Source organism: Centroberyx gerrardi, chromosome 11 (genome assembly GCF_048128805.1).
Source record: "Centroberyx gerrardi isolate f3 chromosome 11, fCenGer3.hap1.cur.20231027, whole genome shotgun sequence".
In the NCBI taxonomy this organism is placed as follows: Eukaryota; Metazoa; Chordata; class Actinopteri; order Beryciformes; family Berycidae; genus Centroberyx; species Centroberyx gerrardi.
In genome coordinates this window covers 27,856,701-27,870,372 of record NC_136007.1, presented here as the reverse complement: position 1 = coordinate 27,870,372, position 13,672 = coordinate 27,856,701, and the positions used below count along the sequence as shown (strand labels likewise).

The window sequence follows — 13,672 nt, the reverse complement described above, 5'->3', positions numbered from 1 at the left end:
AACACTGGAGCCACCAATGCAAAATCTGACCCCGGCCAGCAGACCAGTGTATTGGTTAAAGAATTGAGCTAACCCATGATCTGGGTTGCTCGGGCAACAGAAGAGTGAGGGTAAAAGGATCCTTGGCAGAAGGAGGAAGACTGGAAACACAGCCCTTACTTTCACTATTGTGCCTGGCCACCTCCCACCACCATCTGAATCCCACTATTCATCAGCTCCGCACAATGAAACCTCCACAGCTCCTCGCTGCTTCCTCCCACCCCCCAACCCCCCTTCCCACCCCCCACCCCCCTCGTTATCTCCCCCCATCTCTCCCTACTTTGGTTACATACACCTCTTTCTTGTCTTTTATACTCTGTCCTCATTTGCTCTGGTTATTTATGTTCATCTCTTTTTCCATGATGAAAATCCTCTTCTCTGCCTGATGTGTTCATTTTGTTTTAAACGGGGCTTATCGGTTTGTCATGGCCGATAATGTGTTTTGGTCTTCGGCAGAGGTTGTGTGTAGCCAGCGGTGGCAGCTGTGCAGGGCTGACTAACACTGACTCAGCCTGAAAGGATTAGTGTTTTGGACTTTTGATAAATTTGTTGTTTTCGAATGTACTACGTTTCAGGGTAATATCATATTATACATATAGGGGTTACACTAAAGGATATCCTTGTAAGCTACTCCGACCTCACAGTGATGGCCTAGATGTGAGCAAGTAAAGAAGTGAATGGGTGCCAGGTTTTGTTAAATGGGGTAAAAATTAGTATATTTAAGCTATTTTCGGTCAGCGGAAAAATGTCAAGGTACTAAACTCTCTGCAAATAAACAATTTATTGTTGAGGGGTCTAACATTCAGTAAACCAATTTTGACATGAGTGACTATGGACATCACTGTTGGGTTAATACTGTATATAGGTACGACAACTAGGGTACATACAAAGGACTGAAAACATCTTCACCAATTAAGAAAGTTATTTGAATTGGCAGGGGTTACCCAATTTGAGCGTGCACTGCTATCCTGTCACAAGCAATTTTGGGATGTTTTTGGTGAGCATTTGAGAGCCTGTCTTTCTGGGGTGGAGGCCATCTTGCTAAAAAAAAGGCTGGGCACTCCCAAAATAGGTCAGAGTTATTGATATATGGAATTCCAATGGTGCAGCGGTCGTCCAGCAGTCGTGCTATGGAGAGAACAGGCAAGACCATCTCCCAAAATCCTGTCTACCAGTGGGAAGGGGACCTACTATCACCATACTCTTCCCTGTATCTAATAATAGGTTGAGGAGAAATTTGAAGTCCACCTTCATAACTTCAGACTGTTGTGCTTCAATGTCATTGTACCCTTTGGGGGTATCCTAGTGGCTTTGTTGTCTCAGGTGCATACCATGTACCCTTGATGCCCTGGGTTTGATTCCAGCCTGGGACCTTTGTCAAATTTGCCATCCTCCTCTCTCACCTTTCCTGTCTCTCTCCAACTATCCAATAAAGCAAAAATGCCAAAAAAATGAAAAAATTAAATAACTGTTCCCTTCCAACAGCTGGTGAGGATTGATGGAAATTTGCGTTTGAAGTCCAGGAAGTCCAGGAAGTCCAGGCATGCAGGAAGCAGTAAATGCTGGAGTGACCAACAGATGCAGAGAGTTGAATGTCTCCAACAAGGTGCTGAGGGCACAGGAGACAGTGGAATAGCTCCGACAAGAGGGTGGATCACCCATCAAGAGGCTCCCTCCTTGACTACAGTATCCTCAAGGGGCTGAACCTGCTCCTTAAATTTACTGGGAGTAAAATACATTGTGCCAGTTTCTGGCCCTTTACCCCACACAACCACCACAGTCCAACAAATAGGGGGTCCAGATCTGGAGTAGGCGGCCTGGTTGGTGTCAAGACTATCCAGGGCAGGAAAACACTCCCTCTGACCACCCAGTGAAGCATCAGTACTGTCCCATAGGATGGTGACTGCTTTAGGCCGTGCTTAGATAGGACACTTTATTCTCCTGCTCAGATGGAAAGCACAGATGTGAGGTTCACTTGTATCAGAGCAAGAGCTCAAAGGGCGCAAGAAGCGTGACATCATTCTTGTAGTTATGGAACACAAAGTTGTTGAAAATAATCATGGACAAGAGAAAGTTAGTCCATTTCAAAATGGAGGATATGGGTATATGATATATTCCTAGGGAGAACAGTTTTGTCATCTTGTCTTAGAGCTCCACCTAGATAGCGGCCGTTTCAAGGGCTGTTTTACATAGTTTGGAGGAGACGCACGCCTGCCACGACCACACCTGGGGAAAAAAGGCACAGGTGCCTTCAAAAAAGCATCCCATGTGATCACAGCCTTAGGCCGCGGCCACACTGATCCGTTGTGTCTGTCTGTCTGCGTTCATTTCAATTAATTTTCAATGATAGCTGTCTGTTGTCCGGACAGGACTGATGACGCGTCCGTCTCCGTCAGATTTCCATCCGTTTTGACGGATCAAAAGTTCAACCCAGTTTAGCTTTTTCTGGACAGACGGATTCATCATCATCTGTTGCCAATCAGAGGTGTTTCTATGTTTGTTAGGGTTAGGGTTAGCGCCAAACACAGAGACAACGGTATGACCAAAATAAAGATAAAACTGAGAAAGCTTGGTATAACGCTGAGATGACTGTAGATTTTCCAGGTCAGTTTCTTATTTAATTTATACTGTATAGTCTGTTTCTTCTTTTTCCTATGAAGTAGCACCATTATGAGCAAAGCTTTACTTTCCCGTACTTCTGCCTCGCCCACCATGTTGACGTTCCAAAACAAACCAACAGACAGAAATCTATCCGTCAATAATTCTGTCCATTTTCTGATGGATCAGTGCGGCCACCGCCTTACTGTTGCAGCCGTTGATAGTATCAGGCTCAGCGCTGGCCAGACTCGTCCTCAAGACAGCCAAACTGGAGCTCAGCTACAAGATTTGTTAACTGTAGATTGATGATACGGCGCATACTGCAAGATTTGCATTGAATAGAGGTTATTTTCCCTAGTAAGTGGGTGCTGGAGCACTTCTCTGTGGGCATTTCTCTGTGGATAATAGGAGCGTGGAAAGTTTCCTTCCAATGGTGCTGAGAGAGCAGCACTGAAGCCATTATTACAGGATTGTTTATCTTTTATTTTTCTTGTCAGGTCACCCAAGTGGAGAACCATGATGTCAGCAAAACTGTTTAGGCCATGCAAAGTCTGCTTGATCACTCAAGTGGTAAAAACCACAGCGCGCGCAATCTAAAATAAGTCACTGATTTGATCAGCACTAGTCATTTAGTGACAGCTAACCTAGCAGCTGACTAGCCCAGGATGGCAGGCTTTAGTCCAGCAGACAACATTAAAGGATTAATTATTTGGAGCTGGTAATGGACAAGTTCAGGATGATTTCCAAACACTTACACTTGGAGCTGTTTCGCTTTTCCCACAGAGAGAAAGAAATGTTCTCTATGGCCAAACAAAGGCTTGGAGGGATGAATGTAAGCAATTTTGCTCACTATCTCTCAAAACGCTTAATAGCTTTAACAAAATGAGGAAATAATAAGCTTATGGAAGTTTAAAAATCATTATGTTAGCATTATACATGGTTTTCAATAAACTCTCTCAGCAGATCTTTCACAGAAAAACAGGCAGTGCCCATCTTGTCAAACACCATTACGGATTTCATTTGCTACTACTTATTACTTGAGTAGATTCTTGCTAGTTAGAGTAGCAATGGAGCTGAAAATATAGGGAAGTTTGGACTTGGGGTAAAATACATAATTGGTGGGGGGATCAGAAAAAAAGTAGTAATTTAAAACAAATTTCCTGCATTTCTACAACACCTAACCTCTTGGATTTAGTCAAGAAACAGCAACCCTGTATAGTGTTAACCAAAAATGTAAAATTATGTTACATTACTAGATTTCAGCATTGAGGTGCTTACATTCATGATTTTGCATTGGCATACTAACCTAAAAACCTATTATTGGGAATCGCGAGAAAGTTTCAGAGTGACAGACACAGAGCCTTCCCGTAACCATAGTAACTCACTCTCACTCCTGCCTGCGTGCGCACGGCGCGAGAGGAGAGGGAGAGACGCAGAAGAGCCGCTGACTGAGATTACTCTGAGCACCATGCATGGGAATAAATAACAATATAATAGATTTGTGTATATTTCTCGCTATTCAGATGGTCTGAATAACTCGCTGCTGCACGGTGCTGCTCTGTCTCGTCTGTCCGTGCGCTGTCAGTGTCTCTTTTCACGCCGCGACATTATCAGTTATGAATTTATTTTTCACTGCGTGAGAAAATGGACTTATGGCGTGAGAGCGTGTGAAAAATGTCAATTGCGTGAGTCTCACGGTCAATGCGTGAGAGTTGGAAACCCTGTGAACTCGCTTGACATTATTATGTATGAAGCTGCCAATCAGATTTATTTACTTATTAATCGAAGGTGCCGGAACGCCGTTCCGGATCGTTCCGGCCCACTTTAACCCCTGTCTATATCATAGCGGTGAATGGTATGACCTATGTTATTCACTCTCATTGTTCTGTGAGCTGAAAAAACTGCAAAGGCCCTCTCAATTATGCGTCTCTTTAAGGGTCCTACCCATCTAAAAACTTACATTCACAACATGTAACAGGATTTTTCCTGTGCAGACCTGGACAAAGATATATTTGAATACACTACAGTATATCCTTCAACACCCTGAGATTTCACTGCCAAGCATGAGCTTTAAGTGTTCACACTTTTATTCAATTGTTATATTGCTTAGGTCTGCTCCTGTGATAGTCAAAAATAGGAAAGCCATTATAATGTAACTTTGTAACGTTCAGCAAATGAAGCACTTCCTGTGTTGGAACGGCTCGTCTGAGTACTACTCTGTTTTTCCTTTCCCCCCCTCTGATGGAATTCCACAGTAAACATGAACCATGACACAGTTCTAGCTGCCTCTGATAAAAGACCTCCAATACTGACTAATGCTGATGACAAAAGCATACTATCACCCAAAGAAGGCTGGCTATGCTTCCGTTCACTTCAGTTCAGCTGGGAGTGGAGCTGTAATTTAGCAGAAACAGAACTAACTTGCCGGTCTGAAGCCCAGGGGATGGGATTGTCATGTGATCCAAAACTGGGAAAGATAAACAGTGTGGCTACGTTTAAAGGCGAGAGCAGCTGTGATTACTTTTTAGCTTCCGTCCGTTTTCAGACAGGGTTTGTTTGTGTTACTTTAGTGTCCATTTTCAGTTGCTTTTGATTCAGTTGCTTTTGATTTCAGTCAGAATTTTAGTAATTGCATAATCACAGCTGTGCAGAATGTTCCTGAAATAGGCATTTTATGTGTCCTTTGACTAAATTACTAAAACTGAAAATAACTCTTGAACATTTTGTTAGTTCAGGCAGAAATGATAGCTTATGCTTAGTTTTCCATCTGTTAATTTCAGTTTACTATTAAATGTTTTTTCCAGCCCTACTTTAGCTTGAACTTTGTTTTACCTAACTGTAATTGTTGTATTCCCAGCAATGCAGTAATGCTTTGCACTACTGCATTATTGTATGTTATTTGAGAAAAATGGTCACAGACTGGGGCGTACTAAGGCAGTAAAATACGTTTCCTTAAAAAGACCATATGAAGATATCCTCAAATCCTAGTTAAAAGGTCACTTTTTAAAAGTAGTACTTATATATAAAAGACAGAGAATATTAAAAATGTGATGTTTTGGCCAAGTTAGATGAAGTCTGATGAAAGCTTCCTTGGCTGAAATGCCATGTTTTTAATATTCTTTAGATACATAAACATAGTTTTAATGGAGAGAACGCGGCACCCATCCATTTTGTACTTAGCAAGCAAACAAACAAGCAAAGAACACTCAAGTCTGAAAACCGTGTGCATGTATTCTAATATATCTGTGTTCTAGTCAGTTATAAATGCAAATAAACGGTCTTGGTCACTTCCGGTGATGACAGGAAATGACTAAGACACAGAGATCCCTTTTCTTTCCCACAGGGTCGGGAGGGGGGGAGTAACTTACTGTCTTTGGGGACAACGGGGCTGGAAGTTCCCCCCGCCGAGGTTCTTCCCACTGGGCTGGAATGCTTGGGCCCCCGGCCAGGGATTTTCAGTCCACTGGACTTGAGCATATTCATTCTACAGTAGCAGGGAGACGGCCAGGAGCTGAGAGCTTCTCCCCGGGTGTCGAAGGCTTGCGGATCAGGCACTAGATGTGGGAATGGCGGCTCTCTCTCTCCATGTTCAGCTGTTGGGATGAGTGCGGAGAGATGGGGGGGACAGTTAAGCTATAGCATGACCTATAGAATGAGAGGTGATTTAGGGGATGCCTGCTAGAAACAGCTGGATCTAGGACAGTTCAATTCACTAAACCCTAAGCTCTGCATTTAATGTCATTTGCAACCAAAACTTCCAAACTTCTTAAAAATAGACAAACATTTTTGGGACAAGTGGAGCAACGACTGATGAAAGGCAAGATATTATTATTTGGTCAATGTGAAAAATTATCTGGGTTCCTACACAATTCAATTTCAAAATCCCACACTTTTTCCAGGCCTTAATTTCGTGATTTGATTTGAAGAGTTTGGTGTTTGTTATGATAGTAGTAGCTATAGATGATTATTTTTCACAGTTAATCACAATTATCATAATACATGAGATGACAGGGTTGTAAGACCACAGAAAATGTGTAGCTGCATGTATATCGGGACAGTGCAACAATAGTTTTCCATGCTTTTCCAAACTTTTTGTGCAATTTCCAAATTTACCAATCCCTGAAAATTTCCAAATTCTTTCCCAGACTTTCCAGACTTGTGTAGGGACCCTGCATTATTAGACTATTAGACTTAGATTATTAGATCATATTCGGACTCGCTACCCAGTTGACACCCATGATCTAGGAGACATCAGAGCATCATTGACAGAGACAACACCTTAGACAGTATTGGCTTTGACTTCCAGTTACAAATAAAACACTCATTTGTTGGTGTTGGCTGTTCATTACAGTAGCCTGAAGGTAGAAGCAGGCTTGTGAGCAGATCTGCAGGTCTGAATTCCCAAACCACGGCTTGTGGTGGGGCGAAGTGAATGAGAAGCACTTTTCTCACACTATACACTGCTATAGTGCCCATGAGCAGGGCGCTGAACCCTCAACCACCTTCCATGGAGCCTCTCATTAGTCAGCAGTAAGAGACTGTGGTAGCATTGGGCAACACCTAGAGACCAAAGGTGATGGTGTTATGTTTTTGATTTAGTTCTGTTTTCACTGTATTACCTTTTTTATTCAATAAAAATTACATTTCCATTGTAATTTTTAAATGTATTATTATTAGTAGTCGTAGTAATAGTAGTAGTAGTAGTATTACATTTGTCAAAATAAGCTAAATGATGATGATTATTATTATTATTCCTCAAAGCCATTGCTTCATATATTCCTTCTTGGTCAATTTGCCTATTTAAATAGATTAAGTATATGATTGAGACCTAATGTAGGCCGATGCCCAAGTGGAGCATGGCCTACAAATCATGGCCCAAAGGCCATTAATATGATATCATGTTATACTGATGTTGTACAATAAACAACACATGTCTGATTAAGGATTTTAGACTGGACAGAGTATTAGGAGAGAATGCAACCAGATAGCAGCCTCATGGATAGCTAGTGAGTCATTTTCCACATTATCGACCAACATTCAGGTGATGGATAAGGGGGGATTTTCCATTTTGGAGCTATCACTCCTATTAAAACCTATTGAGCAGGATCGAAATCCTGTTACAATTGAAGTAAAAAAAAAAAATAGGGCCATGGGGTGCCGACTGCTATGATTTTCAAACAGTAGCCTAGCCTACGCTATGGTCTTCATATACACTGATTAATTTTCCAGTCGCCACCTAATTTCACTGAAGACAGGATGCATGGTTTTGGAGGATAATGCGCACCTCAACAAAATGTAACACAACGCCAATTTGATCCATTGTTGTAGCTACTGCGGCAACGTGGTCCAGACTGCCCTTCACTTCAACCCTGAGTCCCTCACAGCTGAAATGATATAAAAGTACATTATTACAGGAAAATACTCACCTTCCTTTGTAGAATTAAAGCGTCGGAGGGGTGTCCAAGAACCGGCAAACTTTCAATTTTCTTGCCAGGAAAAGGGGGTTAGTGGTTGCCACTCCCTGGGATGCAAATATGGATGCTGAGCAGAAACTGAAAGGGAGAGTCAGTGTGGATCAGTGGATGATGCCAACAACTGCACACTGACAGCAATAGACTGGTGATGGCTTAACGGTTAGCCTGCCGGTTCATTTTCAGGATGATAAAGCCGCTATCGATGACAAGAAATAACCGACTTTTGTCAGTGTTTTGGTACAATATAACACCGCTACACAGGTCCAGACAGCTTCCCGAAAGGAACGCAGCATCAGCAACACTTAAAACCAACTTTCCCGTTTTCGGGGTCTCCGAAAAATGGTCGCGATAACAGTCTTGGTCTGGTTTCCAAAATAATATTTGGGCCTCTTCTCGTTTTTCTCGTCGTTTCCACAGTCGTATGGATTTGTTAGGCTAGCACAGCCTCTCTTTGACTCAACCCACCGGCTAGACTGAACAAAGGGGCTGAGGAAGCGGAGCCTCCTGGGGAAAAGATGAGAACACACTACAGGCTAGCTCCTATACGTGACGCTCTCCATTTAAAAATCTGGCAATTTAATGTGGCCCTTGCGTATCGGCGATTGATACATGACTCATGAAATATGACTCAACCCTTTTCTGAATCAGTAGAAGCCACTCTTCAATTCGGCATAAATATAATCCACCAAGCAGCGCTTAATTTCAATAAAATTCAAACTTTTAGACTTGGTTCACACTGCTCGCTACCGCCCTCCATGGTGTATTTTTAATGGAAGATGTTAAAAACATCTGGCGAACCAATTATAAAAATCAAATTTGTATACAAATTACGTGCTGTTTAGTGGATTATGTCTATGCCGAATTGAAAAGTGATTTCTAGTGCGTCGTAAAAGGTTATATGTCACGTTCTACCTAGCATATATTTTTGTCGATAAGCAAGGCAACATTACACTGACAGATTTTTGAATGGCGTTTGGCGTTTCGTACGCAATATATAGGAGAGAACGACACGTATCGGGGTGAGAACACAGCCCCAGTTGTATGCGTAGACACTTATTGCTTCTCTCAAAACAATTCATAACCTAACATATCTGTATATACCATGGAGGCAAGTTAGGGGAAACGGTCAGTCTACCTAATTTTACATATTTCAGGGGCCAATACCATTACCCAATACCAATAGAAAACTCGTGGCCAATTCATTCTAATATTGTCATTTTTGCTATCTGCCTTAGTATCCTGTGGGTGGGGCCAACGACAGCTCATTGTGGCTCTCTTCGGCTTTTTTCGGCAAGAGTCGCCTACATTACAATTCGGAGCGCTCGGATTGGTCAGTGGACCCACTACGTAGAATTTGAAGGCGCTGGGATTGGTCAGTTTATCTGCTCCAGGGAGTGCCCAGTTTGACAGCTCTGCCGCGAAACTACAGACCTCTGCTGCATTTACTTCCTATGGGAAACAAGGCAGAGAGATGGATTACAAAAAAAAAAACTAGAATTTTTTTTCGAGGTGTTGAGATGGAGCCAGATAATCTCAAACATAATGAACAATTTTCATTACATAAGCCATTTTGTGATCATAACTTTTAAAGTAGGCTATTATGGCAAGACACAACTTCTTGCTGGATTTATCATTTGAGGCTGACCATATAATGTTGCACTGTGGGTCCACGTATTGGTTGTTGCCTCTCCTGGGTCCTGTGCTGCTCCATTAATATTTCTACCTATAAGAGGTCTATAATGAAAAAAAAACATGTCGAATTTCACTCTGCCAAACAGGTGTCCGTAATACTTGTGGACTTTCACTGCGATGGCACACACTACATCTCCTATGCATAGATAAACTTTTAGACTTTGTTAAAGACAAATATACCCAAAATCTCCACTGAAATGAAATCGAAGATGGCCACCAGATGCCTCGTCAGGTCGGTATGAGGCTTCGAGGCAAGACACTCTCTGCTGCCACCGGTGGTCAAAAGGTAGACCGCAACAATTTTGTGCGATAGATGCGCTCAATCGAATAACTAAACAACACTGCAATTCCAACATCTTGGTGCAGACATAGTTTAAATTTACCATCGAGGTGTGATTTCTTTGCACTGCTAGAATATGCAATTCTGTCCCAGCAATTGCAATCTACGTTTCCATCACTGGTGGCAGCAGCTGTTTGGCTAAGTGAGTTTCATCTCAGTAATATCACAAAAAAGTTTTTACACTTGCTTGAAACTAATTAAATTAATGATAAAGAAATTCTGTGATATGGAAACACATTTATTTATTGAATAATGACATAGGTATTATCATCCCTAATCCACGTTTTATTTTTTGTGACATTTCAAAAGTTTGCCTAAAATTCATTCCACAGTTGGGTGGAAACATAGCTGTTGTTTCTGAATTATGCATGGATTGCTTGAGAGGTATCAGGTGTTGAAGTTGCTGGGCTTGAGTAACTGTGGGATGGATTATGATGTTTAAAAATGAATCTGTCTTATCATCCTCAGCCCTGCCTTCTTTTTTGTGTTTGCATTTCACTTCCTTTGCACATCAGCGCATGAAATCCCTGTCTTTCCCTGATTCATCTCATTCTAAACCTGCAAAAAGAAAGTAGGTTGTAACATTCACAGTCATACTTACTTTACTTCCAGTTCCACATGACATGAGTTTTGAGAAAATATCCTTGCCATAAGGATAAGCTTGTCACATCGTTTTAGTCATTAACGCAAAATATAAATTAGTTTGCTCTGTATTTTACCAAGTCTTTATAATAAAAATGTCTTACTCTTGAATATCCAAAGCACAAACATGTTAGAAAAGAGAATGTTTCCATGCAATTCTAAAAGGATGACAGGACAGAGTTCAAACTCGATTCTTTTAATTGGAACATTTTGAAATGACAAAATAAAGTGCACAAAGAGAGTAAAGCCAAATTACTCTTCTCTTCTTTGCTGACTGACCGTTGCCTGGGTCCAGCCTAGTGATGAGTCGGCTCTAGATGAGTGACAGTCGCAAACGAAGTAGCATTTGGATGCATTTTAATAACATAGACAACCTAAAGGCAGAATGTAGAATTTGTTTTGGTTTTTATACCAAACATAATGTAAAATTATGGTATTCTGGAAATTATAAGGTTTAGTATAATTACATTGAATAATTTAAGTGATATATGTGCACACATACCAATTATAGGTCAAAACCTTGCTAAATTCGGCTGAATTATAAAAGCCAGAAGTGGTACTAAATGAAGAGCCGCTTGGGAGCCGAAAGAGCCGGCTCTTATTGATAGTATTCGATTAGCGTCATCACGGTCGCCGCGGCCATATTGTTGACATAGCTCTGCAGCTGTCAACTAGTGACAGCCTAGGTGACAGCAGCGCTAATAGGAAGCTAGCCACTGTTAGCGTTATCTCTATTGTTTATTACCGTTTCTGTTGCGTTAGGATCTATTACAAAATAGCGATGGTGTCCTACGTAGTAACAACAACAAAACCTTCGGGGTTAGTTTGTATGCCTCCCTGCTGTCCGCAGACGTGAAGGGAGAGAGACTGTGGATCTGCAGCGCAGGAGAGATGTGTGGATAGTTAGGAGAAACAGGTGAAACTTTCAGCTTCCAGCTCCTCACAGCTAAGTCTCTTCACCTGATTTTACCACAGGTAGACATTAACGTTAGCTAAGTGAAGAAGAGTTTGTAAATTGATTGGTCATGATTGATCCAACGCCAATAATGTTAACTTAGCTATTAAGTTAACAGTGAACAGTTGTGTGGTGTACCTGTTTGCGATCCGCCATAAGGAATAAAAGTCAGAGAAGGAGGTGGAGAAGCTGGAGAAGCAGGTACACCACACAACTGTTCACTGTTACCTGTGGTAAAATGAGGTGAACAGACTTTGCTGTGAGGAGCTGGCTGAAAGTTTAGCCTGTTTCTCCTAACTATCCACACATCTCTCCTGCGCAGCAGGGAGGCATACAAACTAACCCCGGGGGTTTTATTGTTGTTATTACTACAGCTGTGTATAATGCAGGACACATCGCTATTTTGTAATAGATCCTAACGCAACAGAAACGGTAATAGACAACAGAGATAACGCTAACAGTGGCTAGCTTCCTATTAGCGCTGCTGTCACTATAGTTGACAGCTGCAGCGCTATGTCAACAATATGGCCGCAGCGACCGTGATGACGCTAATCGAATACTATCAATTGCTGAGCTGAGCCAAATGGTCTGGCTCACTAAAAATCCCATCACTAGTCCAGACCTTTGAATCCACCCACTCCACCGAGTTGACTGCTTCTGGTCTGGCATCGTGACACGAAACAGCGGTTTCTCTCGTTTGAAAAATGATCGGTCCAATGAGCGCCGGGGGGGGGGACCAACGATTAGCCAATCAGCGCCACGGGCGGGACTAACGCTGTTGTCAAGCTGTTGTCAAGCTGTGCGCCGGAACCAAGGAGGAGTAATAACAACAATGGCGACCGCTGTAGACAAGATAGACACTGCTATCGAGGCTGTTCTAAATCGATTAAACGTACCAATTACTTTGAAATCCGAACAGCACTCTGCTTTGAAGGAATTTATTCAAAGGGGAGATGTTTTTTTCGCATCAGTGTCGACTTAAAATGACGTTAGATTCAGGCGGATACGTTGGTCTCTAGTTATTGGTTAGGGAAAATCGAATCCCCCTCCCCCACGGAAATCGGTTAGAGTGGAGGCAATGTCAGACTGAAGATGGAAATGGAGTGTAACGAGTTGACAAGTCTGTCTGATATCAGGCAAGAGTGACCGTTCACTGTGAATGGCTCCACATTTGGCGAATTTACGTGCATCCAGTTTCTGATGCTGATGGAGAGCCATAAAATCTGTACTCTGTAACGGATGTGATTTAAAGCAATATTCCACTTAGGCCATGTCCACACTAATCCGGCTAAATTTGAAAACGCATCTTTATTTCTCCGTTTTGGCCTCCATCCACACTAAGACGGCGTTATCGACCACCGAAAACTGAGCTTTCTGAAAACGCTCTCCAAAGTGGATACATTTGAAAACACCGGTTTCGTGTTGTAGTGTGGACGGGGAAAACGGGGCTTTTCCAAAACGCTGACGTGGGGTTGTGGGATTGATCTCACTCAGGCGGTAGTCAAACAGTCTATATTCTCCGTGGCTTTGGCAGTCTTGTAGTCGTTCGTTACTTTCAAAAGCAGCTCAACTTCGTCATCTGTCCAGACAAAGAAGTCTGGCTCGCCTTTGTCCGTCTTTTGTCGTGATTTGGACATCTTGCGAGGCACTCTATGGTGCACTAGCTTAAACTTGCAATTTGCCATTTCAGACCCTGTAACCAATCCTGAAACTAACGTACGCTATGTGGTGATTTCCGTGAGACGTAATGATATAAACAAATAGCCACACACGTGGACCAGCTGTGTTGCTGTTTTCACCTCTTTTCTAAAGTTTGTTGTCATGTTCGGACCGAGCAGCTTTTCCTTTTTTTAAAACTAGCTCCTCCCTCGCTGTTTGAAAGCAGAGCTCTCCCCCTCCCATTCCTGAAAAAAAAACTCGTAATGGCGGAAT

General features: G+C 42.2%; 1 protein-coding gene across 2 annotated transcripts in view; it reads right to left on the bottom strand.

The window, feature by feature from the left end:
- clip2 (CAP-GLY domain containing linker protein 2) overlaps positions 1-8,396 on the bottom strand; it is a 38,549-nt gene extending 30,153 nt beyond the window's left edge. For both annotated transcript variants that reach the window (XM_071915147.2, XM_071915148.2), the window contains exons 1-2: positions 8,064-8,396; positions 6,006-6,230 (exon numbers count right to left, since the gene is read on the bottom strand). In XM_071915147.2, coding sequence (XP_071771248.1) covers positions 6,006-6,120 — 115 coding nt within the window. In that variant the 5' untranslated portion in view covers positions 6,121-6,230; positions 8,064-8,396. The remainder of the gene's footprint in view (positions 1-6,005; positions 6,231-8,063) is intronic.
- Positions 8,397-13,672: the final 5,276 nt, after the last annotated feature.